At 48.7% G+C, this 26,490-nt stretch overlaps 3 protein-coding genes across 4 annotated transcripts in view; 1 reads left to right on the forward strand and 2 right to left on the reverse strand.

Annotated features, from left to right (window-relative positions):
* CUNHXorf56 (chromosome unknown CXorf56 homolog) overlaps positions 1-3,277 on the forward strand; it is a 3,608-nt gene extending 331 nt beyond the window's left edge. The window contains exons 2-7 of one of the 2 annotated variants that reach the window (XM_026039120.1): positions 161-278; positions 346-387; positions 938-1,076; positions 1,569-1,658; positions 1,786-1,878; positions 2,310-3,277. In XM_026039120.1, coding sequence (XP_025894905.1) covers positions 161-278; positions 346-387; positions 938-1,076; positions 1,569-1,658; positions 1,786-1,878; positions 2,310-2,372 — 545 coding nt within the window. In that variant the 3' untranslated portion in view covers positions 2,373-3,277. Of the gene's footprint in view, positions 1-160; positions 279-345; positions 388-919; positions 1,077-1,568; positions 1,659-1,785; positions 1,879-2,309 lie in introns of both variants that reach the window. The other variant, XM_026039119.1, reaches the window with a different exon arrangement.
* A 4,136-nt stretch (positions 3,278-7,413) lies between these two features.
* SLC25A5 (solute carrier family 25 member 5) lies at positions 7,414-9,384 on the reverse strand. The gene is made up of 4 exons (XM_026039066.1): positions 9,193-9,384; positions 8,623-9,109; positions 8,366-8,506; positions 7,414-7,803 (listed from the first exon to the last, which is right to left on the reverse strand). The coding sequence occupies exons 1-4, from the start codon at positions 9,301-9,303 to the stop codon at positions 7,646-7,648; spliced, it is 897 nt and encodes a 298-aa protein (XP_025894851.1). The 5' UTR covers positions 9,304-9,384; the 3' UTR covers positions 7,414-7,645.
* A 370-nt stretch (positions 9,385-9,754) lies between these two features.
* SLC25A43 (solute carrier family 25 member 43) overlaps positions 9,755-26,490 on the reverse strand; it is a 17,246-nt gene continuing 510 nt past the window's right edge. The window contains exons 2-6 of the mRNA XM_026039019.1: positions 26,255-26,484; positions 23,126-23,367; positions 22,591-22,763; positions 12,473-12,607; positions 9,755-11,368 (exon numbers count right to left, since the gene is read on the reverse strand). Of these exons, the coding sequence (XP_025894804.1) occupies positions 11,165-11,368; positions 12,473-12,607; positions 22,591-22,763; positions 23,126-23,367; positions 26,255-26,484 (984 nt within the window). The 3' untranslated portion in view covers positions 9,755-11,164. The remainder of the gene's footprint in view (positions 11,369-12,472; positions 12,608-22,590; positions 22,764-23,125; positions 23,368-26,254; positions 26,485-26,490) is intronic.

A 26,490-nucleotide genomic window follows, 5' to 3' on the forward strand; every position in this document is an offset into this window, starting at 1 on the left:
GGCCGTTGGGGGTGGCCGTTGGCGGGGGGCGGGGAATGGAGGGGGCGCGTAGCGACCGTTGTGGGTGGCCGTTGGGGCACAGCCGTTGGACAGGGAGGGAGGGGGCGTGAGGTGGCCGTTGGGGTGGCTGCTAGGGCAGGCCCTGAGCGGTGCCCCGCAGACTGCCAGCTGGAGAAGCTGCCCATGCGGCCGCGGGACCGTGCGCGGGTCATCGACGCCGCCAAGCACGCGCACAAGTTCTGCAACGCCGAGGAGGAGGAGAGCGTCTACCTGCGCAGGTGGGGCCGCGCGGGGCCGGGGGGCTCGGCAGCCCGCCCGTCCCCTCACCACCTCTCCTCTCCGCAGGCCGGAGGGCATAGAGCGGCAGTACAGGAAGAAGTGCGGCAAGTAAGTGACGCGGGCAGCACAAACCCTGCTTGTGCGCTGGTTTGCATCTCCGATTCCTCCTCGCCCCGCCCTGCCTCCTTAGAAATAACGTTTTCAACACTGTTTAGTTACTGACAATCGCTCTCCTTGGGGTCTGTTACAGTGTTTTGCAAGCTTGATTCACATCTAATCTAAAACTAGAATATTACTTGACACTTCCTGTCATCTCTGTACAGCACTTTGTTTTATTGTGTTGYTTATTTGCGTGACCTGGGAAAACCGGGGTGAGCTAAGCATGTGTCACTGAATGCCAAGGAAAATGGGAACACTAGTGTAATCAAAATCAGAAGTTACTCATTATTTTGGTTTATGGTTGCTGGTTTATTCTGTTGTTATAGGCTTTTGTAAAAGGCTTCAACCCTGCCATGCACATTTAAACCCTTAATCGTTGCTAGAATGTGATAGGAGTGCGGTGATGATAAACTTTTTTTTAGTAATTTTTAAAGACCTTCTGAGGTAACTGTGGGAATGGCAAATCTGGGTTTTCTCGTAGCTTTGTTTGTATTTGCAGGTGTGGACTGCTGCTCTTTTATCAACACCAACAGAAAAATGCCCCTGTGACTTTCATTGTGGATGGTGCTGTGGTCAAGTTTGGCCAGGGCTTTGGGAAAACAAACATATATACTCAAAAACAAGAGCCTCCCAAAAAGGTATTCAGCTTCAGAGCAGTAGCAAAGCTGTCTCTGCTTTTCAAAAAGGTGCAGTGATAAAATCACCTTATTAGGGGGAGGAAAAGGACTTATAACAAGATAACTCAGCTCCATCTTCTCCATGTGTGCCTTTAGTCTTCCTTAACAGAGGTCATAGCAGCTTGGTGTCCTAGGACTAAAGCCAAGCAAAATGAACTCGGAAATCTGGAGCGTGATCTTTGGGCCTGGTTACCAGGTTTCCCATCATAAATAGGTCAGGTTATAGTCACCTCTCAGTCTGTGTTATCAAGCACACTGATTGCCAATTTGGGGGCGAGTTAGTTCCTGATAATGACAGCTCTGAGCTCGGAAGCCACCGGGTCTGGTTCTGCTGTGCTGTCCACTGAGTTCGTGTAATCTTAGTGACTTGAACTGAACTTTTCCAAGCTTTGGGAGGGGAGCACTGGGGCTCCCTATTCCCAGAGTGTAACAAAAGGTCGTCTTTTCACACAGGTGATGATGACCAAACGGACCAAAGATATGGGCAAGTTCAGTTCAGTCACAGTCTCCACAATTGATGAAGAGGAGGAAGAGATTGAAGCGGTGAGTTTTCTCTGCCCCCAGTGCCAGCAAGGTGTGAGCTGGGCAGCTGGATCAAAGCTGATGATTCCCTCCCCAGTTGGATAAGAKGCCGTTAGTCTGTTGCGAAGTGACACTGTCTGTGTTTCAGAGGGAGATTGCAGACTCCTATGCACAGAATGCAAAAGTAATTGAGAAGCAACTGGAACGCAAAGGAATGAGCAAAAGAAGGCTACAGGAGTTGGTGAGTGTTTTCTTTGCTGTTAAACATGAGTCTCTGAGGTCTCCTGGCTTTGTGCACAGAAGTTATCTTAAAATTCAAACTGAGTATTTCAGAGTACAGAATGGTACAGACGTAGGTAACTTGCAGCCTTGTGAGGACCATTTTTCCTTTACAGGTTGTACAGAGGTGTTCCTCTGGTCCTCCCGTACATAAAAACATGCACAATTATATTGAGCTAACCAGGGAGCGGCCAGCAGAGCTTTTATAGGGTCTTGACCTGTCAGACAAGGAAAGTGGAAGGGGAAAACCCTGCGGAGGCGCTACCACCCAGGGCCCCACTCAGTGCTGCAGTCGCAGGCTCTCGTCGTCTTCTCAGAAGACCAGACCTCACTGGACACCGAGAGGAAACATTCCCAGGCCTTATTTCATTCTGTCTTAATTTTCTTAATCAGGCTGAGCTGGAAGCCAAGAAAGCCAAGATGAAAGGAACCCTGATCGATAACCAGTTCAAATGAAATGCTGCACGTTGCTGGGCGTTTGGAGATGGGAAGAACGACCAGGAACCCTGCGGCTCCATCAGCGTAGCAGAAATAATGGACAATACTCAAGAGCAGCTCTCTGCAACAAGCTTGGAGGCTTGAATCTCTCCCTAGCATGGGTGATGCTCGGGTATTTTAATAACTGAACTGGCACTGGAAACTTCCCTGAAATGTGGGTTTGTTACAAATAGAAAGTTGTTCCACACAGAACACCTGCGTTTGGGGAAAAATTTTACTGAGTGCCTGCATGTGTTCCATGCACCATTGATACTTCTCTTTTTGTTTTGATAGTTTTCAGATCTGCATAACATTTCCATAAATGTATTAGAGCAACAGGTCAAGTGTGCAACAAAGCAATCCCTTGCCAAAGCAAGCTGTGCGCCTCCTCTTCCTGTTACCTGTGTCCAAACCTGCTGAGAGAGCGGCCACTTGAGCACGGCTGGAGCGACTCAGGTCCGGTCCCAGATTTAGGAATCACGCTGCTGCTCACTGTGGTCAGTGGGCAGAGGCAGCAGTTTAGGCTTGGCAGTAACTTTCCAAGTTTAAGCTCCTATTGAATGAGAAAAAGCAGCAATTTTACAGAATTCCACAATTAAAACTATACCAAGAGTTACCTGGCACATACAAGAATGTGAAATTCAACACTACTTTACTGGAATTAAAAACTGCTGAGCTGTTAGATCATTAATGAATCAGTAGCCTGAACCACCACTGCTATAACCAGTGATCATTTAAATTAAAAAACAGCTTCATTTTCAAACTAACTTTTGAGCTCACCCACCATAAAAGACTTGGACAACATTAGGAATCCATGCACAGAAGTATTGCCTTGCTTGGGCAGGAATATTTTGCTTTATCTATTTTACACATTCTAATGATAACACTGCAGTCCATATTTAGTTGGGCTTAAGTGCTACATTATGGGTTTGAATTAAAACATATTTCCATWTTTTTTTTTTATTTTATTTTACCACTTCTCTCCAAACAATCCATGAGCAAAGTACAAGATGAAGCATCTCCATGGCGCTTATGGAAGAAGCTCCTCTTTATCAATAAAGACCTTCTGTCTGGCCTTATAAAATTGACTGGTCTCCTTAGACCAAGGCTGCTTCCTTTCTTTCCTTGGGAAAACCAGGTGTGCAGGACAGGGGGAAGCTTCTGGCGCTGGCAGGCCGGGATGCACGGGGGCTCTGGAAGGCGGCGTTCCGTAGGGCTGGGCGAGCACGTGGGTGTGGGTCTCGTCCAGGGCTCCTCGTGCGCTGCTCCGAACCCTGTTTGCAGAGGGTGGGCCCTGAAGCCACTGCGAGGCCGCGTGTGACGGGGAGCCGGGCAAGGGCGATGGCTGCGAGCAAGTCCTTCACCTCGAGGAGCCCCGTCCTCGTGGTGACGCCCTGCAGCCCGGACACAGCCTCAGGGCTCCCCGTGCGTCCAGGGAGAGCCCCAGGACCCCTGGCCAGAGCTCCCCAAGGCTGAAATAACCCCCAGGCTGGGCTGCCTTCTGCCCCAGGCAGAGCTGGGAGAAGAGGGCGCAGAAAGACTTCATTTAAATACAAAAGAGTTTTTATATATGTTTTTATGTTTATGTCATATACAAATTTTTATGCTTCTAGCAACAGGAAGCAGAAGCAGAGGCTTCTAGCTGAAATCCTTAAATTTAAAATAAAGTCCTGACATAATAAGTACAACTAGTTGTTCTGAAGAGTTTTCAACACCCTTGCAGCAACCAAGGAAGGGCTGTTATGTCCATAAGAGCTTTTCCTACTCTGGAAACATTCCCGAGCAAGACAACATGTGAATTGAGARTATGAGAGGAGATGTGTCCCCAGAATGATGCCCGTGCAGCCAGTCCTACCAGAAGTACGTGTTTCTTCCAGTGGGACAGTTTCCAAAGGCTGTCCCATAGGTTTCCCATAGGAATGGTGTAACGTGAATTATCACGTCCAGATAATTCCATGTGTTGCAAAGCTGCCTTGTTCCTCACAGCTCCAAAATGCACAGAGCTGGTAAGTGCTGAAGYGAAGCAGTAACGGGGAAGTGGGAATGACCTACGGAGGTTGTCCCCAGGGAGCAGCAGGACACCCCACACGTGGCTAATGCCGTGGTACAGACTACCACGCAGCACCAGAATCTGCTCGGAAGCAGCACAGTCCACCCACCCGCCCAGCCTGCTGCTCTGTCGGGCTCCGGGTGGCTTCACAGGGTGCCCAGGTCAGCCCAGCCCTGTGCATCCCGCAGCACCGCGCGCGTCGTGGTGCCGGCGCAGCTCCAACACTGTCTGTGCGCGCGGGCCGCGCAGTGCACACAAAGGCACAAGCAGAAACACGTTTTGGCACCTACCTGAGCACGGCAGTGACCGCAGCAGCCAGCTCAGCCCCGTGAGGAGCACCCTGGACCTCTGCCGAGACGGGCAAACCGCAAGGAGCCGTCGAGTCCCTCCGTGGAGTGGCTTCCCTTCCCAGGCAAGCCGGCGCGACGCTCYGCAAGGGAGCTGCTGCAGCCACCTGGTAGTGCCACGTGCCCTCGCTTCCATGCTGGAAATAACTGCCCAAGACAAAAATCCAGGTTCCCCAGAACTGGCCGGGATTCTCTTACTCYGTGGGAATCTGTACGCCTTGATTTACTATTCACACCTCTGACCTACAGTAATTATTAAAATAAGAGTTTGTGCATCCTAGACAGCACATTCCTGCTTGTAAATTAATTCTTTGTCTGAACATAATAAACCTTTAGAACACTGTTGTGCCTGTTATTAGCTTTGGGGCATAATTAGCAATTTGTGTGGGTGGAAGGTGGTGCTCCCAGGGCCTGCTGTCGCTGCCCCGGGCAGTGGGATGGGGCAGGGTGGTTTTAGGGGGGGACCCTGCAGCTTGGAGGATCATCCCTCTCAGAGCAGCGGGGCTGTGGTGCAAACACATGGGGTTCATGCACGTCTGTGGTGCAAACACTCACTCTGTTGTGAGCAGGAGTCCCCTGCTCCGGCTGCCCCCTGTCCCCATTGGGAGCAACAGGAAGGAGCAGTCCCGGGCCACTCCTCGCCATCCTGGCTTCCTCACGCACTTCTCCAGCCAGGGGATTTTTGGTCCTCCGGACAGAGCCTGTGAATTACTCCTATGAAAGGCAGCCAAGAGAGGATGCCCCTGTGGCCAGGACTGACGCCTGCCCGGCAGTTCCCTGGGAAAACTCCAGGAGAGCTGCACATGTTGGGAGGAAAAAGCCCTTTAAAGCACTGGCTGAATCACAGAATGGTTGAGGTTGGAAGGGACCTCTAGGGATCATCTAGTCCAACCCCTCTGCTCCAGCAGGGACACCCACAGCACAGGGTGGCATCCAGGTGGCTTTGGAAGATCTCTGGAGAAGGAGACTCCACAGCCTTCCTGGGCAGCCTGTGCCAGGGCTCTGTCACCTTCCCTGTCAAGAAGTTCTTCCTCACATGGAGATGGAACTGCCTGTGTTTCAGCTTACACCCATCACCCCTTGTCCTGTCACTAGCCACCACTGAGAAGAGCTCAGCCTCTTCCTCCCTACATTCTACTCTCAGGTATTTGGACATGTTGATCAGATCCCCTCTCAATCTTCTCTTCTCCAGACTAAACAGGCCCTAAAYAGGTCTGTGCCCTCAACCACCACCCCCACCCAGCACAAAGGGATCGTGCACTCACCCTCCTCTTCCTTCTCCTCGCTCTGCCATAGCCAGCAGCATCCCCTCCAGGCAGGAAAATGCCTCCTGGAGCCGTAGGCRGTGTTCCGGGAAGGCCTTGGCCATGTGGGAGCGCCCAGCAGCTGAAGGCAATGAGAGCAGGGAGCCGTCGGAGCCAGCTGCGCRGGGGAGCAGGGAGGGCTCCTGCCAAGGCCGCTGTCTGCAGCTGGGCCTGGCTCTGCTTCTCCGGGGAGGCCTCCAGCCCCTCTTTCCCACTGCCGTATCCGGGGCCTCACAGCGCAAGGCCTGAGGGCAGCGGGAAGGCGCCAGCGAAGGCCCTTGGCTCTGCAGCGCGGCCACGTCCCAGTCCTGGTGTCACTGAGGGCACYGGGATGGAGCAGGTGGATTTGCAGCCCCGGATCCCCTGCAGAGCCCCCTGAACAGCCCATGCCGGCGCCTCGAGGGCTGCAGACACGTGTGCCCGGCGCCGCTCTCACCCCTCGCTCCCGGCACCATCCGCCACCAAAGCGACGCCCACCCTTCGTGGCCCGAGCGCCCGCCCAGACAGCRGTCAAGATGAGTTTCAGTGATGGAGACCAACTGCCCGAAACAAGCCCGAGCAGCCCAGTGGGATTACTCAAAAAGCCAAGGCCATAAGGAGGGGCTGTTTTGTCTTGGGGTCAGGTAGCCGGGACCAGAGGAGCCCATTCACCCCCGTGGCTCCCAGACAGGCGCTGAGCAGCTTCCCGGCTTGCGGARGAGCCTGCACCAAAGCCAGGCCACCCACCCTGTTAAGGCTTGGAGCATCTTCCCTGGCCGGCGCCGTGGCACCAGGGAATTCCTCCCCTCCAATGCAAATGGGAGACTGTGGAGTGCTCAGCACAGAGGTGGGCATGAGCCCTGTCCCCTGCCTGGGTGACAGCAGCAGAAGGGGCTCCCTGCTGCACCCGGCACCGCACCCAGGGGCCCGGCTGCCCACAGTGTTTACAAAACAGCAGCAATTACCCACGCTTGTTTTCTCCAGCCSGCTTTTAACACGCCCAGGCACAGAGCTGGTGTCCTAAGCCAGCGCAGGTGATCCCAGCTCCTTGCCCTTTCCAGCAACAGACAGTGCTCTATGGATATGTGTGCAGCCTCGCCAGGGTTTAGTTCAGGTGGAAGGGCTGGTGCCTTGGAGGGCCCTGCGGAGCACCCAGGCCAGAGGCAGGACAATGGGGCTCTGCTGCAGAGCTGGCGGCCCCGAAGCCAYTCACTGTCCCCAAGGTGGCAGCTTTCCTGGCCAATAGCCCCTCGTTTGCCTACTGGAGCCAGGGGATGGAYCCTACCTTCTCTGCCATCCTCGCCACAGCCTCCAGGAGAACAAACTCAACACAAGGAAAGTGGTTTCAGTTTTTTATTTCTTGGTACCCTTTAAGCTGAAGTGATTGAAATAGAAACCATGATTGAGTCCCATGAGGGGCAYGGCCCCATGAAGACAGGGCAGACAGCCCTGCCCCATGTCGACCTGTATAAATACCAGCTGCCAGTGATCAGTAGCTAGACGGTTTTGATACAGTCCATGAATGGTCACAGGTTACATAATGCAACATGCCAGTTCACAAAAGGAAATAACTTATGTGTATTTCTTGATTTCGTCGTACAGGACTAGGACAAAAGCACCACCCATTCCTCGCAGTACGTTCGACCAAGCTCCTTTAAAAAACGCTTTGGAGCCCTCATCGCGGGCGATCTTCCGCCAGCAGTCGATCGTGCCCGTGTACATTATGTCAGCTGCAGGAGACAGAAATCGTTAGCAATCTCATGCCCAGGACCCCCAAATGCAGGTGAGAAGTGGCCCTGCTTCACAATCTCAGGTAAATTATTTCTTGACTTGCATCCTCCAATATTATTGAAGGACAATGTTGTCCCAGGAGAAATGCTGCAGCTGTACTGCTCCCAGGAGACACTGGAAGGACCTGTTTGAGCAGGATGCAACTACCGCTTGCTAGACACCAACATCCAACATTTCCAGACCCAGCACCTATTGCACAGTGAGCCAGGCCATGCCTGCAATGAGGAACATCTCCTCTTGGCCCAGGGAGACTAGTTTGCACCATCCCTGGGCAAGCTCTGTTACTGATAGAGATGTTACTTGTATGTGCCACGTTAGAGCAGTCCCCGGTGGACTAACTCATCTATTCCTCTCACCTAACACTGCGCTATTTGCGAGAATAAAGCATATCTACAGGTCCTGCTGAAAGCCAAACCACGCTGCCTTTACCAGAGATTCCCCAGCAGCTGCTTTCTCTGGGGATGCCCAACACTTCCCTATGCAAGGCAAGGGGGAACCTACCTCCCTTACGGCCGGACTGCATCATCATGCGGCGCCGAACCGTATCGAAAGGATAGGAGGTCAAGCCGGCCACGGCAGTGACCGTCTGCGCAATCATCCAGCTGACGACGATGTGGGTGTTCTTGGGGTCCGGGAGCATGCCTGGGGGGACAGGGATCGGTGTGAGGCGCCGGAGGAGCCAGCGGCATGCGCCGAAACGCACGACGGATCCGCTGCGCCCCAGTGCCTCCCTTGGAGCTCCGCCGCGGTCCACCTACCCTTTGCCGTGTCGTAGATGCCAAAGTAGGCAGCTCTGTAGATAATGATGCCYTGGACGGACACATTGAAGCCTTGGTACAGGCCCCTAAGGCCGTCCGAGCGGAAGATTTTGACCAGGCAGTCACCGAGCCCGCTGAACTCGCGGTCGGCGCCCGCTTTGCCCACGTCGGCGGCCAGGCGGGTGCGGGCAAAGTCAAGGGGATAGACGAAACAGAGGGAGGTGGCGCCGGCGGCGCCGCCGGACGCCAGGTTACCGGCGAAGTACCGCCAGAACTGGGTCCTTTTGTCCACGCCGCCCAGGAAGAGCTGCTTGTACTTGTCTTTGAAGGCGAAGTTGAGCGCCTGCGTGGGGAAGTACCTGATCACATTGGCCAGGTTGCCGCGCCAGAAGGAGAGGACGCCCTGCTCGCGCGGGATGCGCACCACGCAGTCCACGATGCCCTTGTACTGCTTGTCGGCCGCGATCTGCTTGCTGGCGTGCTGCACCTGCGGGGCCCGCCCGTGAGCGCCGAACCGGCACCGGCMCCGGTACCGGCCCGCGCCCCGCTGCCCGCCCCCGCCGCCCCCACCTGCAGCAGCAGCTTGACCCGCTCGATGGGCGCCACGGCCGTCTTGGAGATGGCGGCCGCCACCCCCCCGGCCAGGAAATCCTTGGCGAAGGACACGGCCGCATCGGTCATGGCGGCGGGAGCGGCGCGGGACGGGAGCGGAGCGCGGCGGGACTGCGCGGAGCGAGCAGGCACTGCGGGCCCGCAGCTGAAATGGCCGCCCTTATATAGTGCCGGCGGGAGGCCACGTGGGCGAGRAGGCGGGGCTAGCGGCAGCGTCGCCGCACCCCGCCCGCCCATTGGCTGGCGCGAGGGGCGGGGCCGCCGCAGCGGGGCGGGGCCGGGCGTTGGGGCCGGGGGCTCCCGCAGCCCGGGAGCGCCCGGATCCCCCCGGGGCTCCCTCGGATCCCGCCGGGCCCCTCGACCCTCCTCCCACCTCCCGGGCCTCCCCCGGGCTCCAGGGAGCACACACGGGCCGATAACGGGTTGATAGGTGGTTTATAGGCCTGAGGGTTACAGTGCAGTACAAGGCAGGGGTCATTAGCACACCRGGTTAGAGGTAACGGTTTAGCGCACTTAGCTGTGATCAGGTAGTGCTCACAGTGCCACAAACCCGTACAGAAATTCACCATTAGTAACACACATGAGGGTGCCCGGGTCAAGCAAGGGCACCCTGCAAGAGATCGGTTCCTCCCGACTCATTCCAGTAGCGACCCAAGTCACATTTTTCTTGCATCCCAAATAAGTCTCATTTCCTTATTCACGGAGCCAGACAGATCTCAGCATCGTCGCCTGCATCGTGCAGACAGAAGCGAGGCAGCGCCGTGGCGAGGGAGGCGGCAGTACTCACAGCCCGGACAGATGCACAAGGTCGTCTCTAATGTCCTGCTTTTTGCCATCACTGTCTTATTTCTCTACATCTCCCACCAAGAGGATCTAATTTTTGTTGTGTGAAGCTCCCTAGACTGTCCCRAGGCCTCTGCATTGCATATGCTCTGGCAAAGAGCTAGTGGTGCCGGAGGGATTTTGCATCCACAGAGGTGCYGTGGCTCCCACATCGCAGTGCTTCGGGTGGGAGAGCCCGGCTGCGCCCAAGAGCCAGGGAGCGGCTTCATATAAAAATAGAGCTTTGAGAGCAAATACTGAAAAAACATCACAAAGTCTTGGCACACAGCTAACACGTTTAAGAAGTGCATTTTTCAGGAAATATCTCTCCTGGAGGATTTCAGGAAAAGCATTTTTCTGGATCTGAAGTAATCCACCTCTATGCAGCAACGGTGCAGGAGAAAGGGGGAATTTTTTTCTATTAAGTGCTTAAGTTTTCAGATTGTCATTCCAGTGTTTCAGAGTTCACTTATACTACAGTTCTCTTCTAGCAAAAGCACAAGTGCAGCAGCATATTTTAAATAGTTATGTTAAAGACTTGCACTAAATTATTATTCTGAASTAAGCCTCAAAAATGGAAAATGAGATTTCTCAATGTGAATGACCAGGGGCATGTGCAGAAGGCCCTGTCCACACGGTACCACAGAGAGATTCAGCAGAAATGCTCGCACACTGGATGACTTCCAGTCTGTTTACAATTTTCTGCTGACATCATATCTCAGACAACTTCAGAAAAGGTATCTGATTTTTTTCTAACATTTTGAAGATATTCAAAGATATTCTAACATTTTGAATAACTTGTACCTTCATCTCAGTTCTCTTATTTGCAAGTGGTTTTATCTTAAAAAGACTATCTAGCATTGAAAAGTACCTAAATTAAGCTAATTTCCACTAGCATAAGGTTTTCAAACTAGTTGCCTTCCTCCTCTTCAAAGTACGTTTGATACTCACATTGCTCGTATCCATTTAGCAAATGAGATGCAAGATTTATACTAGTGTTTCCATACCAAAACCATATAGTCTGGGATGCTGGTACCTGCCGTTCAGCAGGTCTTTCTTGCAGAGCTGACGAAGAAAGGCAACCATATCTGCACTAGACCTTCTGACCTCAGTTTTCAAAAGCTGATTTCCTTCGCTGAAAGCTTTCTCTGCGGAGGAGCTTTAATTCCCTCAGTTCTTGTGGCTGTAAACTCTGATCCACTCCAGGAGTCAGTTTGTAACTTAAAGGAGATTCAATATAGCCATTTCTGTACAGGCAGACCCGCTTGCAAAATTCAAAGGTGCTAAACATCACACCAAAGTATGGCACGATCTGATATAAAAAATAAAAGAAACACAATAATGCATGTTAGAATCACTAACTGTTCTTATCTTGGAAGTTTTTAGAATGACTTTCAGGGTTTCATGTTTGATCCAATCTCTCTATAGAGCTGTGCTTATATATATATATACATTATATATATATATATATATATATATAAAACTAAGAGTCTCACCTCAAATTTGTTGGCACCTGCAGCACGCTATAAGTAGGAGTTCACTATTTATACATAGCTAATTGTAGTGATAATGTAAGTAACAAGGAGTGTGCCAGCCTATATATTAACACATCTTTTAAAATACCTAGGAAAATTCTAGCTACTTTAGTAAACTCTAATACAGAATTTGGGATTTATCCTGCATGCAGTAGAATGACTGAACAATCCTTCTGCTTTGTGCAGAATCTGAGATTCTGGTGCTTTGTGGCTTTCCAGTAGCCAAGGTAGGGCCAGGCAGGCACCACCAGTTGTGTTGATACTCCATTAGCTCATGTGCAGTGCTCCGTGCAGACAATGCTCACCCATTGCACTGTAAAAGATATAAACTACCTTCTGTTTAGGCCATTGAGCTTTATTTTATGCTTTTAATTGCGTAGTAACTGATATACATGTCCTCCCAGCTCACTGCAAATGGCAGGTCCAAGGTGGCACTCTGGGCTCCCAGGGAAGCAGTTTATACCAGTGCAATTTTCTTCACAGCTTAGCAAAAGCATGGGGAATTACAGGAAACCAGCTGAAAGGGAGAACTTGCTCAGCTGCTGTCAGTGCATCCTTGCAGTCCTTCCTACATCTCCTGGCTTGTGAGTTAGCAGAATTCCCTTTTCTAAGGGCATTCAAATTAATTTGATGGAAGTAGTGACATCTAGAAGCCAAGCCTGCAGCTAGGGAAATATGACCTAATCTATGTACTGGGTTACAAACGATATATAAAAATAAAGCTGATTTATAACCAGCCTGAGATTTCACCAGTTCTCTCACAGACTGTCACCAATAAACTGCTAACAGGTATGGAGAGAGGCCACATAACCCCGTCCCTCTGACAGGCTGTCTGGGTTAGTTCAGGGCAGTCTGTGGCTGGGATGAGAGCAAAACCTCACCTTGAGCAGACTGGGCGTGAGCCCGCTCCAAAGTCCGAGCACACCTTTGTTCTTCACGGTTTGACGGAAACAGTCAGTCATGCCAGTGAAATGGACATCAACCGCTCCGTAGTGGGGAAGCCAAGGACTCTGCGCCTGCTCGAGAGACACCCAGGGGGTTTTAGAACAAATAAAGAAAGTAAAAACGATGAGAAATAATTATTTCCTCCATTCTGGCAGGAAAGGAATGCTTTGCTTCATGCCAGGTTTCAACAGTTGGACCTATCTGTCAACCTATCAGGCTTTAATCAATATACTTGAAGAGAATTAACTATTCTASCTTAAAATGCTATTAGCAAAGGGAGGGAATCCATGCCCTGGCAGCAGCACAGAGGAGRGCGGTGCTTGCAGACAGCGCTTCCTTTAGTACCGCTTTGTTTCCAGAAACAGCTGTCGCCCTTGCCCAAACGGAGCGGACGACCTGCCCGGCGGGCAGAGGGTGACAGGAGCTGGGCGCAGGCTGGCAGGCCCCAGGGACCCAATGGGTACCAAGGGACCACGGTCCCAACCTGCGCCACACAGCCGATTGACCCACAAGGGCCGGTCAGCCCGGGAACATCTCGCTGGCCGGCAGCTACGTTGCACGGAGCCTCCGCTCACTTGGGCAAGTGCAGAGTGTTGATTTTAACAGCAAAATCCTCCCCCTTTAATCTCCTACTGTGTTAGCTCAGACAAGATAACCTGGCCTTGAATGATCCCATCCTCATCCATGTATGTGATGCCACATTCTGCATGGGCAAAACGGGGTTTGGCTCATGCACATGGCAAGTGACACTAGGCAAGACACCTAGCAGTAACTTGCATGTGTAAGCTGGATCACAACAGGACAGACATTCAAAAGATAAGTAAGAAAAAAAGAAAAGAAAAAGAAAAGGAGCTGTACAGTTACCTGACTGGCAAATACAGATATTATTATCCCTGCACTGATCTAGAACACCACGTGCCATAACCATTTTCCTCTGCTTGGCCAAACTACCCCACAGCTTCTCAAAGGTGCTAAGCTTACAACGAGCCCCCTTCATACCCTGACAACTGCAGGGCATTTTCTAGATACTCCAGCTATAGCATTTCAGATACTTGGCAGCTTGGTTTAGACAGTGGAAATGGATGCAGCCCAAAGTGGATGCTCCAATATGTAAGAGGGGATGGCAGTAAGTGGGGTTTAACCTTGTCGTATCCCCTTGTGTTACTGGTAAGTCTACTTACTTACCAGTACTACTATTACTACTGCTAAGAGAGAGAGAGAAAATAAAACAAAACAACCCCCACACCACAACACCTCAAATCTCCTGCAAACTAGTTGCACATGCCTTGTTTTATCTTGAATGTTTTTCCTCCCATTTTTCATGCATGAATGTAGTGCATGTGATCAGCTCCTGACTGCAGGTAAGATCCTGTGGTTTCCTTGTGAGGGCACTTTGGAAGTGCCCTGGGCACAGAGATCTGCAGCTGCCTACACGAGGGAAGGTGGGGGGCCTGCCCCACAGCCCACGGCTCCRTCTGCGCCCCCTTATCGGGTCTTGGCTCTTTGATCCCACGTACAAATAGGGTTGAGGGTTTAAACCAAGGTCTTTTACACTTAAGAAGGAAAGAGCAGAAATATTTGCTTCTGTTTGAACTTCCTCACCAGTGCACCTGATCCATAACAGAGGGAGGTCACATTTTTGGGGGAATAAACAGCTTAATTGTTCTAATTGCTTCCCTGCTTCATGCCTATATTGACCTTGCTAACTCCCCGTGGCTGTAGCTGTTTTCATAATTCCTACCTGTGGAGCAAAATCCCAGAAGTGCCTGTTTTAGGGCTCACAGAGATGGACATTATTGGACTTGTTATTTTGCAGTATTACTGGCCGTGCCTTTACAGAAAGTCCAAGATAATGATGCTACCTGGTCACTGAAAGCCATGCACATGTTCACCAAGCTCGCAAAGCTCAGCTGCCTGCTCGACTGTCACCTATGGGCTAGGAGGGTTTGAAAAGCAACAGCTAAATCCAGCAGCAAGAAAGAGAGAAATCATTTTTCATGTCTTGAGAAACCGCTATACAAAGACTCTCATGACCATACTGTGAAAAATGCCGAGTGCTACCATCAAGGCCTCAGACCATTTCCACCATTCTTATGGTGATGTATGTACCAGGGCTGCTTAGAAAAGCACCTGGATGATGCAGGTACCCTCAAAAACGCACCTCCAGTCTCAGGGAGCTGGGCTCAAAGCMCTGGTCCCTCCCGGACTGTCAGGCAGGTTGCACGAGCCTTTCTGGTGGAGGGAGCTGCAAGCAGACAAGCAGTGGAGAGGAACAGCTTTTCCAGAAGCAGAAGTGCTGCTGGGCATGTGATTCCCTTCTCAAGTCTCTCTGTGATGGGCAGGGCACGACCTGCAAGAATTAACTGCAGTTTAACTTAATCCCCTTAGCTAGTGCATGCATATTGCAAGGGCGCAGATCAAGGAGCTGCGATTGCAGCGCTGCTGCATGCAGCACAAACACAGGCTACGAGCTCGCTGCTGCTCACAGCAAGATTTTGCATGCTGCAAAAAATACCCAGGATAACGTTAAAAAGGTGCGGATAAGTCAAAAATAGAGATTTCTAATTTGTCCACAGACATTGATCTCTTAAGAGATTTACTGAAAGATTATTTTTAGTAACATTCACYGTGACTACAGCCATTTTCAACATTTCAGTCTGAGAGGTGCAATATGCTTTGTTGACCTACTGCTGTAAATGAACAGTTTGCTTCTAAAACCTTAGAGTATTAAAATAACAATTGTCCACAGAAACTCAGTCACTTACTGCAAAAGGAAAAGGTGCATCCGTGTATAGATAATTAAAAATTCAAGCTTTTGGAACACGACTAAGCAAAGTTAGAGTGTATTAATGAAAGAAAAAAATAAGAGGTGTTTCATTAGCACCTCTTTTAATGAAAAAAATGGTTGTGGGTTTTGGGTGGTTCTGCATCATCTAAGCATGTCTGAAAAACTGGAATCCTTGAAACTGCAGAACAGCACCAGAGCTGGAACGTGGAGCTAACCAAACAGATCAAACTAGTTTCTCTGCTCCAGTTTGGCAGAACTCYAGTGTCACACACAACCCAACGGGCACTCTCAGATCAAAACGATGGTGTTTGCGGCTGGATGTTTCGCGCCACGCACCTCGGAGCAGCTCCGGTTCCTTTCCTTTGACACCACCTGGCATGATGGGCTGCTGAATGGAAACCTCTACGTTATGAACGTTTAAGGACTTCCTCCTTCAGTTGGGGCTGCAGATACTGCACAGCAAATGCACTGATACCACAGAGAGCCGCGTGGTTACTCACACTTGCAGGGTGTTTAAATTCCTAATCTACTTGTTCTATTTGTTCCCTCATGAACACAAACACCCCTTTAGCACTCAGAGGCCACTGAATCTAGCGACTGCGATGCCTCCCCAAAGTTAGCAGTCTGATTTACGGGGCAGACTTCATGATCTCAAGCGTCTTTTCCAACCATAATGATTCTATGATCTACTTTGAGAATCCAACCCGAAGAAATAGTTATGTATCGACTAGGTACTAACCAGRAAATAATCTGCACTCTGGATCATGTTTTTTTTTTTCATATTAACAAGATATTTAAACTAAAGTGTCAGGATAAAACTCTTTTCAAGGGAATAAAGTTAGTTGCTACCTGAGGACTCTGCAAACACCACCCCTCCTCCTATGGGCTGCAGTATGAGGTGGATATCAGAACAACATAGAGTGATTTTGGGAAGTAATCTCACAGACCCTTTTGGAGATTTCCCTGGTAATGACCTCCTCCAGCCCCAAATAGCTACTCTCTTCCTCTCAGGATTGAAGGAAGGAGGTAGTTCACTGTGGTGAGGGTGGTGCCCATCCAAAAGATTGATCATTTGAGTCTTTCCAAGGCTCACAGTAGCCCACAGGCACAGTGGGACCCAGCGTCTGCAGCTGTGCTGGCTGGGCCACCTGAGCCCCTACCTGGAGCTYTGCAAATGCAAAATCCTCACTTGCAATTCAGGACATCTTGGTTTGCAGTTGTCTGAATTCCTGCCTAAGTTTGTCCATAGTCAGCGGCCAATTTGCAAGTACTTCCCTTTCAGATCAAGTGCTTTTGTTCTCCCCTTTCTTGTTTACAAAACCACTGTTGATACAAAGTCTTGCAGTACTACTGGCATGGGGAGTCCGATAAAACATTTAACAGTGAACAGTTACCATAGCAGATCCACTGTCTTGATGGGCAGCCATAATAAAAATCACTTGTTATTTACCAGTGTTCTTTGCCACTTACAAATACAATATATTCAGGCATCCTGCTCTTCTGATGAATTCTAAGGAAGCCCAGGAAGGCACTTCACAACATAGCTCAAGAGTTTACAGAATCTAATCTGGAATCTAAAATAAGAAGTCTTTACAGTCTGGGTTAATAAGGACACATCCAACAGGCTAACTAGAGATGAAAGGAACCTGAAGAGCAAATTCTGCAGGTTTTCTCCAGGCAACTCCACTATGATCCTAAAAAAAAAAAAGAAAAAGAAAAAAAAAGATGGAAGGCTTAAAGGAATATTTCTTTCCACTCAAACAAGAAACAACTAAAAGGTAAATAAAGATTAACATCGAAAAAACAAACAATCATGCCTAATCTTGTCTAAATCAACCCCTCCTCCTCTCAGAACAGCCTGAAGAGGCAGCCACTGCCCATCCTGCGTCAGGGGTTTAGCAATGCTCGTTATTATCCCGGGACGGGGACACCAAGTCCACCAAGGGTGTCCGGGCACGCAGGGAGGAGAAGGATGACGAGGTATCTGTAGGCAGTCGTTTCCAGAGCGCTGCAGCAGAGAGCCCGACCTCCAGCTTCCTGCACTCTAGAAACAGGTTGTCCTCTCCTCTGCAACCTGAGCCGGGGCCAAATTCTTCTCGCCTTGCTGAAATCTAATGGCACTGAGGGACCAAAAAGGATGAGTTTAACTCCTAGCTTTAAGTAGGTCATGGCCAGGCTTGTTATAGCCTAAAGTACACGGAGACACAGCAGGAGGCACGTGGCCCTTGCATGCAGAACTCCCTTCCTCCCCCTCTTGGGGTGACAGAGGCCTGGGAGATGCCAGTGTCTTTTCTCATATAAGGAAACAGGGCTGAACAATCCAACTTAGGCAAAGTACATAGACCAGGGTGTAAAACGAACAGGATGGGACTATTTGATGAGCCCTTTCCTTAGTAAAAATACAAGTTTCATGTAACCTGTTTCACCCAGTCTCTCAGTGCAGCAATCAGCCCTACGAGCACAGCAAGTGCTGACAGGAACTTCCCAGGAATCTGCCCCCCTTGGCTCACTGAGCTGCGTGCTGGAAGGTGCAACCTCGGACTGGGATCTTTCTTGTGTCTGGGACACTGCAGACTTGTTTCCCAAATAGGTTCTCTAGTGTCAGGGCAAGGCCTCACACTGCAGGCTCCTTTTTAGAATAACTCTGGAGTTTCTTCTCTATATGGGAACTTGTATTTCTTTTTTTTTTTTTTCCCCATAAAAATTGAAGAAACTCGGTATCCCTGAAACCTCTGCTTCTCTGTGAAGTTTAGCTGAGGTTGGCAGCTGGATCAAAGGTGACTGAGAAGCAGGGCAGCCAGCCAGCAGCAACATTAACCTTACTTTCACATGAAATTGGACTAAAAATACTCCTATTGCTCACTATTTGCTTCCACACTGGAATCTGCCACCCTGGGTGGTCAAAGGTTTTCACCTCTTGGAAGTGTTCAAAACTCAGGCTCCCGGGCAGTTCTTTAACAAGAAGTCTCCCCACACAATTTCAGTGCACGTATGCTTTTGGGATGGCGTGTGAACCACACGACCCAAGAAGGATTTCTTATTTTTAAACSGGGTCACGACTCTCAAAACCTCCATATTCCCAGCTGACAAGAGCCCAGATCTCACAAGCAGCAGGGACAGCGGCAGCACGGGAGCTCGCAGAGGCCTCCTGGCCAGCACTAGCCCTCATCTCTGCGGGCTGCCCGCGTTGGAACAGCACCGGGGCAGTCTCCTCCTTTCAGCAGCCACAAGGTGCTCTCCTAATGAACATAATTTTCTTTTCCAAAGCTTTCCTTAGAACCCAGCCACTGCGTACTTGACTGACTTTTAACATGCAAGAAAACATAGCTAGGAGACTGCTTTTAAACACAGACTTAAGCATTGCCTTAAGCTAACTTCAGACTAGAAATGTGCCAGCTGAGGACAAGAATGCCTTTTCCTTAGAAAGGTTCCTTTCCAGAGAGAAGGATTGCTCAGTTTTCCCAAGGTTACCTAGAACACATGATGTTGGACTAGATGATCTGTAGAGGTCCCTTCCAACCTTAAATATTCTGAAATATTCTGAAATATTCTGAAATATTCTGAAATGTTTGCACTATTTACAACAAATTCCACACTTACAGAGCATCTTGTGTGCCAGAGCACCAAAAAACACACACACAATAAAACAAAACAAAGCAAAAAAACCCCACCCACAACCCATTCTGCAGATTGACGGGCAGCCTCAGCCTAATTCAGTTTGTCACTCAAAAATGCCCTTCTTGGGTGACGCATGACAACAGTCGACACAAACAAGGAACAGAGAGTCTGTTTGTTCACAATGGAATACACAGCTTGGATTATAGAACAGAAACATCGGGCACTAATGAACAATTCCCCTGAGAAACATCTTCACAACATAACGGATGCTGTGCAGGCAGCCCCACAGATATGCTGGATTCTTCAGTAAGCAAAAATAGGCTTATTCTAGATTAAAAGCACTTACTGGCAAGGAACTGTTTTATCTAGTTTTAGTTGCACAGATTAAACCCAGCAAAATATGAGCACAGTAGTTAGCTTCCACAAACACAGTTCGTTCACGTAAGGAAATGAGGACTATCTGTACAGAAGATGAAGCATTTGTTAAATCGGGGGGTCATTTTTGTGTATTTTGTCTTTAAAAAACAACAGTCACATGTCATGCTGGAACAAAGGCAAATAAGTTTCCAGCTGTGGAGTATGTGAGCATGACTGAGGGTCACGCGCCCAAAGGGAAATGCCAAACCTGGCTGTGGGGTTTGCTCTGACCATGTGTTTCCAGCTCTCCACACAGTTTTGGCTCAATGTCAAGCTGACTTTAATCTTCTCCACAGCCAACGTAACAGCCTCAAATTTATCTTCCCTTGCTGAAATGCTGGGGAAGACCTATGAGGCACAACATAGGCAGAAAGATGATGTGGGGAAGCAGAAACATATTATCAGTGTTCCCCTTAGGTCTGGGCTCCTTTATAGTCAGACACTTCCCTGGTAACAGTGAAAAGAGTGCGCTCTTGTAGGCCTGAGTCTGCAAGGTAGAAGRGCCCTCCTTGAACACTGCTTAGACATTGGGTTGAGCAAACAGCATAAAATTGTGAGGAAGGAAAGCCAAGAACAACTAGCTGCTAAAAAGATATAATAATCAGTAAGGTTTTCTTCCAAATTTGATACAGCATAAAAGTGAGTCAGGAAAGTATTTTATATAAAACATGCCTTTGAATAACCCTCTCCTTAATAACTAATTCCCTTCTATAGATGTAGAACAAAAGCCATATGTCCATGACAAAAACATGCATACAGTACCTCTCCATTCTCTAACATGCCAATCAGGAGCAAAGTGAAAAAAGGAAGACAAAGGAATAAAATTAGGATAATCACAACAAAGAGGACTCACATATRTGTTAAGATTCATTCATATTAACATTTTTTAAGAAACCCAGTCAATTATATTTAGTAACATGGCATTTTTTTGGGGAAAAAAAGTCAACAATGTACTTGTATCAGAGCGAGTAGTAGTCATGGTTACAGAATATATGTGACATCACATTTCATCACCCAAATACAGAGGAGTAATTGCTCACTGGCAGCTAACTCCTACTCCCACAGATGCTAACGCCAGAAGCTGCTTACATCAATAGTGTGGGATCCAGTTATGTAAAATGAGAAGGGGTGGCACAACACAATTATAAGAGAGGTTAGAAATAGCCCCTTCCTCTTCTTCTCATGACGCAATTTCTTTTCCAGTCTATATAAACATATTGCCAAGTACACATACATTTAAGTAATGTCTAGATGAGGAGAAAGATGCAGCTACCTTGCCCAAGGTTGCCCAGTGTGTCCAGCAAAGACCTGGACCTGGCGTTCAGATCTCAGACCTGTACTCGATTCTGGGATCAGAGAAGACTGCTCTGTGACCATGTTCCTCTATTTTTAAGCTCCTGGGACAGCCTAAGAATTCCCTAGCTCCCCATTACCAAAAGGTTCACAAGAAGAAAATTTTCTGGCAATGTATCATCTCCGTCTGTGAGATCAGTGGGATGGAAGGGAGAGAAGGAGGAGGATTTATAGTGACCTCCAAAACATTCTGGGTTCCTCTTCACTTACTAAACTCCCATCCAGATCTTCAATAAAAGCCATCATTTCCCCACACTGCAGTGCACTCACACTGGGTTACAGGCTTCAGCAGCCCTGTCTTTTAATTAACTAGCAAACTGAATCACTAAATGGGATCAGAACAAGGTATCTAAGAAACAAACAAAACAAAATAATCTCCCAACTATGATCTATAGTTTCTGCTTCTATTTTCTACAGGACACTGAGATGTCTTAAAGGCTGTTTTCTCCTCCTTTATTCCTTTCTCTCTTCTGACTGCCACCCTGTGAACTGAAGATCCCATCCTGCCTTCTGAGCACCCTCAACCAGCACCCCTGCAGAACCCGTTCTCAGGAAAACCACAGTGCCTTCCATAGGAGGCGAAACAGCTGACAAAAGTGACAAACAAAAAAGTGACAAAACAGATGACAAAATGAGCGCAGTGTAGGGCTGATCCCTGCAAGACTGGGCCATACTCTGAGAAGAAATGGGAAAAAAGACAACTTTCTGGACTACCTTATATGAGATAAAGCAAGCCCTCAATGTCAGTTTGCATGGGATCTTCAAGAGGTTTCCTTTGTACAAAAGCCTCTGCAAATCACCTCATTTCCAACACCAAATTAAGAGTTATGGGTTTTCGTTGTTGTTTTGTTTTATCCTTATGCAGTTACTTATTCTGAAATGTCCTTGCCTTAGTCTATGCTTTCAGAACAAACTTCTCAACAGAAGGGTCTCTCCAGGCTTGGAAATCACTATGCAATTGTTTCAATGCACCTATGGGGAAAAAACCTCCCAACTTAGCCTTTTTGCCTTCCAGAATAAATTTTCTGTAGATCTATTCACTATACTTCCGTACAATACATCCAATTCCTTTCTTATTTTAGAAGCCCCAGTCAGATGTTTAAAGTATCCCATTGGTGATTTAAGTATCCCACCAGCACAGCCTAGTGGCACAAAGACAAAAAAAAGTGTCCTTTTCATGACTTCACTTACCCGGCTGGACAAATCTGGACACCTGCCTATACAACATCGCACTGGTTACTTTTGAACTGACTACAGAAAACAAATGTCCAAAAAAACATGTAATGGAATTAAATAATCAAAAGGGAAATGCCATAGGAAATGTATTTCTCCATTTTTAAGTGGAGTGTTAAGCCCACAGTGTTGCAAAAATATTCAAATTTACATGCTCAAAATTTCTTCATCATCTTAGACAGTTTATGAGATATGTGATGAAGTGGGGCAGGACAAAGCATGACCTCTCCCATGACTGCTTTTTGGAGGTGATTATGGAAGTTTCTCATAAACCTGCTGTCCTATCAGCTATGCTGAAAGAACTAACTCATATGCCAAAGCCAGAGAATAGCTGTATTCACTGCTGATTAAATTTTAATGAAAATAAAACAACATGAAATTAATTATGTCGGTAAGATGGGAGCTGTGGGGTGTTTGTTATTTTTAACCATTATTACCAATCTTTCAGGAGAAAGAAGCAGTAAGTTTATATATAATGATGTAGTTACTTTGACAGTGCTGATGCTCCAGCAAAACAGCAGTTTCAGCAACTGTAGTGCTCTGGTAATAGAAAAAAGTAGAAATCACGGTTATCTGCCCAGTCTTGCCCCAAACCTCTGAAATAAGCACATATAACACAGTACTCGTAACAAGGTTGCTCTGTACCTGCATCTTCCTCTTTACAGTCTCAAAGGGGAAGGAAAGTGTCTGTGCCACAGCAGCTGCTACACAGCCATTTATAAAGTTTTGAAGAGGAGTGAAACGAATTATGGGTTCTTGCCAGATTCTGTCCAGGTTGATGTAAACAAAGAATGAGCCAGCAGAAAATGGGATAGCACCTAGAAAGCAAATCAGACAGAACGTTTACATGAGCACACAGTACTGTATGAAAACAGGTGCTTGCCACAATTTAAACAGACAGCACGAACAAGTGCTGATTTACACCTTGCACTACTCAAATCCAGCATCTGATTACAACAGATCATCTATAAAAGATGTTGTTGAGCTCTTCAGCATGCATGAATGCTAAGCAMATGGTCATAATCTGAAGGAATACAGTTGCAGCAATGGTAATTAGTATTGTCATGCTTTGTAAATCTAGATTCCTTCCACAGAATGACATTATTATTCACTTTTCAAACCAAATGCATGCATTATTGCAATAAATGATGTGCCATGATGCTCAAAAATGTGTTTTTACCTAATATAGCTGGGGAAACACCACGATACAGTGCAAAAAATCCTTCTTGATGCTTAATTTTGCGAAAAGCATGAAGAATTCCTCTGTAAGACGGTTCCAGTCGGTTCTGCACAATGAGCCGTGTCTTAATTACATCAGTAGGGTGAGTCACTATGGTTGCAACCATGCCAGCCAGACTTCCTGCTGTGATGGCTCTCCAGTGGGAAACATGCCCCAAATCATCCGTGAAGAGAATAACAAGTCTAAAGTAAACATATAAAAGAGGTATTACTAATCACAGTACAGAGGAAAAAAACAAAAAGGCAGATACTTCTTGATATAACTGTGGAGAAGAACAGAGCAAAATCCTTCAGTATTAAGAGTTGGAATTTCAGTATGTATTTTATCTAGGAGCCTTATTATCCTGTATAACACCACACAAGCACCAGAAGCTCTGTGACACTGAATGGGTGGATGTGCAAACACGAGCACAGCCAGAAGGACACAGCAAAGAGCCTGGAGAGACTTGCACACAGGACAGAAGATGAATCCACTTTTCAGCAAAGCGCACAAATGTAAAAGTTCACAGCTAGGTCAGCGACTGGAATACAGAAGTTTGTGCATGTGGTTTACTGCATTTAGTGTTACTGAGCTAAAATACTTCCAGTATCTGAAGGCAGCCTCTACCTGCAGSACAGATCACGGCACAGACTGAATTCACATAGCCTGACTTTCAGGAGGTCTAGAGCACCATTTCAACAGCTAAAACAAAAAATCCAAAAACTTCAATTATTTGGAGACTATTTGTTTAAATGATTTACTTGTTTACCTTTGAGAGATTTTTTTACTTTGAAGACATTTAATCTATAGAATCCTCATTTACATCTCCACTTACAGGGTGAAAATGACTAAAACTTAAAAACACCAGCAAGAAGGCCTCTGAAGATCAGAGACATTGGCCCAGTCTTCTACAAAATCATCCTCTACTCAAAATAATCACACAAGAAATCCAGAGATAAGTTCATCACAACCCTTTTAAGGAGTTGAACTGAACACTCCTCTGTTCATTATTTTACAACAGGGCAACCCCCAGGGATATGTTCCTAGAAAAGAATGATTAGCTGTGCTCTGGAAGTTAAATCCTAATTTGATTTTACTGAGTAAGGCACCGAGTTTGAAAGACTAACCTCATCCATTTGCAACTCCCAGAAACTCCCAAATCAGAGAGACGCGTCACTGAGGCAGCAAAAAGCAAGCGAAGTGTTAAGAGGAGAATCTCAGCAGGTAAAGAAACCTACTGCTCTCATTCTGAAGCACTAGTTAAACTGCCTACACAGCAGATACACAATTTGGCTACGCAGTGTTAAAATGTCCAGAATGAAATACTTTGCGAAGAATTACATGTCATTTCTTGCTCGGCTGTTGTTTCCACACATTCAAGTGTGCCTTTTCTATTGCATAAAAGATCCCTGTATCCACTTGCCCTGTGCCCTGGACAGGATGCGAAGCAGAAACGCTAAGCAAGCAGAAGCAAAAATGCACCATTTTTCGGTATGAAGTGTCTTTCTTAGCCCCCAGGGCCAACAGGGCTTGATTTCTCTATGCACGTGGGGGTGTCTCTGAACTCTACCTGAGTAACATTTAAAACCAGCAAGCAGAGACAGAGCCTGCACACAGTAACCCAGGAGTAGGAGGGCAAAGTCAGCTAAACTGCAGCCCTTTCACCGCCAGCTTGGCTCCCGCTGTGCTGCCTTTCCGGGCGCCGCTAACTTTCTCATCACCCCACATCCTTCTGCAGGGAGCGGTGCCATCTACACTACAGTGTAACACTTCTCTCTCTTTTTGTTTGCTGTCTAGGGGGAAAAAAAAAAMCACAAATAACACATTACAGAATACGTGCAAGTAGCTTTTACTTAATTTTCCCAGCACCCTACTCCCACTTATTACCCAGAAGAACTCACAGAGCTAACCGAGACACAAGCCAAAGCCTTGAATACAGCATTGCAACTTCAAACAATCAAGTTATTTTGATGAAAATTTATTGCTCTGAGTCAGCTGGTAGAGAAGAGCGTGACACCGTAGGGAGCTCCAAGTGAGGACACTTAAACCACAGTTCTGCCTCCGCACTGCTGTTTTCCCCACGCTCCCTGCCCACTGTCTCACCAGCAGAACACAGAGAAGCCTCCCGATTCCCGACCGTGCCGGCAGCGCTGCGGAAACGGCTCCTGCTCGGGCACACGGAGGATGGGCCCTTCGGCGGGACGTGAGGCCTGGCAAGCGCTGCCAGCCGCTTGGCTGCTSCCCTCCCAGCGCACCCATGGACTGGAACAACCCACCTGCCGCCCGGCAGAAATGTCAGGAGGGCCACGCGCGCCGCCGACCCTGGCGGCAACAGCAAAACACGACGCTGGCAGCGCTGGCCGCCGCACGCAGGCGGCCAGGCGAGCTGCCAAAGCCTGGGAAACACCCGCTGCGAAAGGAGAATTCCAGGCAAACGGCGCCACGGCCCCGCTCCGCACCGAGCAGGCAGCCCTGCTGCGGTCACCCCCGCGTCTACATCAACCCAGGGGCTTCTGTCAGCCAAGAGGGAGATTTGAAACGTATGAGCCTCAACACATATCAACGCATCAACTTCGACATGGCCAAAGTAACAGAGCAGCAGCTGCACGGCAACAGGAAGAAAGATCCGAATCACRGTTTTGATCAGCTATTCTTTTCCTGAATAAAGACATTTGGTACTACCGCTTGAGAAACTACCAGCAAACAAAACAAACAGCAAGGAAGGGATGTCACGGCTGCAGACAGTGGTTGTACCCTCCTGTCTGGAGCAAKCTCTGGCCGTATGGAATAGATTTAAGGCGCTGTGAAGCTTTCTGCACCYGAAAGGCACTGGCGACGTGACCCGCAGCTGCTAGACGGGCAGCGGTGAATGCGCTGCCCGCAGCCGAAATAAACGAGAGCAAAGTCAGCAGTCTCGAGGGAGAAGGGGGTGCAAGGAGCTCCAATTCGAGCGGGTTCMATGCCTGAAAACATACATACATATACACACACATATACATATGTAACATATACAGAGCGGAGCTTCTCCCGTCCCGTCCGCTCTCCTCCGCGGGGGCCGCGCCGCGCCGTGCCGGCGCCGGGCTCGCTTACCGGCGGGAGGCGGCGAGCTGCAGCGCGCTGTAGGGGCAGAGGCGCAGGCAGGCGGTGAGGTTCCCCTTCCAGAGGGCGCGCAGYCCCTCGGCGCGGCAGAGGCGGCGCGCGGCGCCGCGCAGCCCGCGCGCGCACTGCCACGTGCCCACCTGCGCCAGCACCGTGAGCAGCTCCAGCGGCGCCGTCAGGCTGAGGCTCAGCGCGCCCGCCAGCCCCGCGCAGCCCAGGCGCTGCGG

This window comes from Nothoprocta perdicaria, unplaced genomic scaffold (genome assembly GCF_003342845.1).
Source record: "Nothoprocta perdicaria isolate Ctin4 unplaced genomic scaffold, notPer1 scaffold_22, whole genome shotgun sequence".
NCBI lineage: Eukaryota > Metazoa > Chordata > Aves > Tinamiformes > Tinamidae > Nothoprocta > Nothoprocta perdicaria.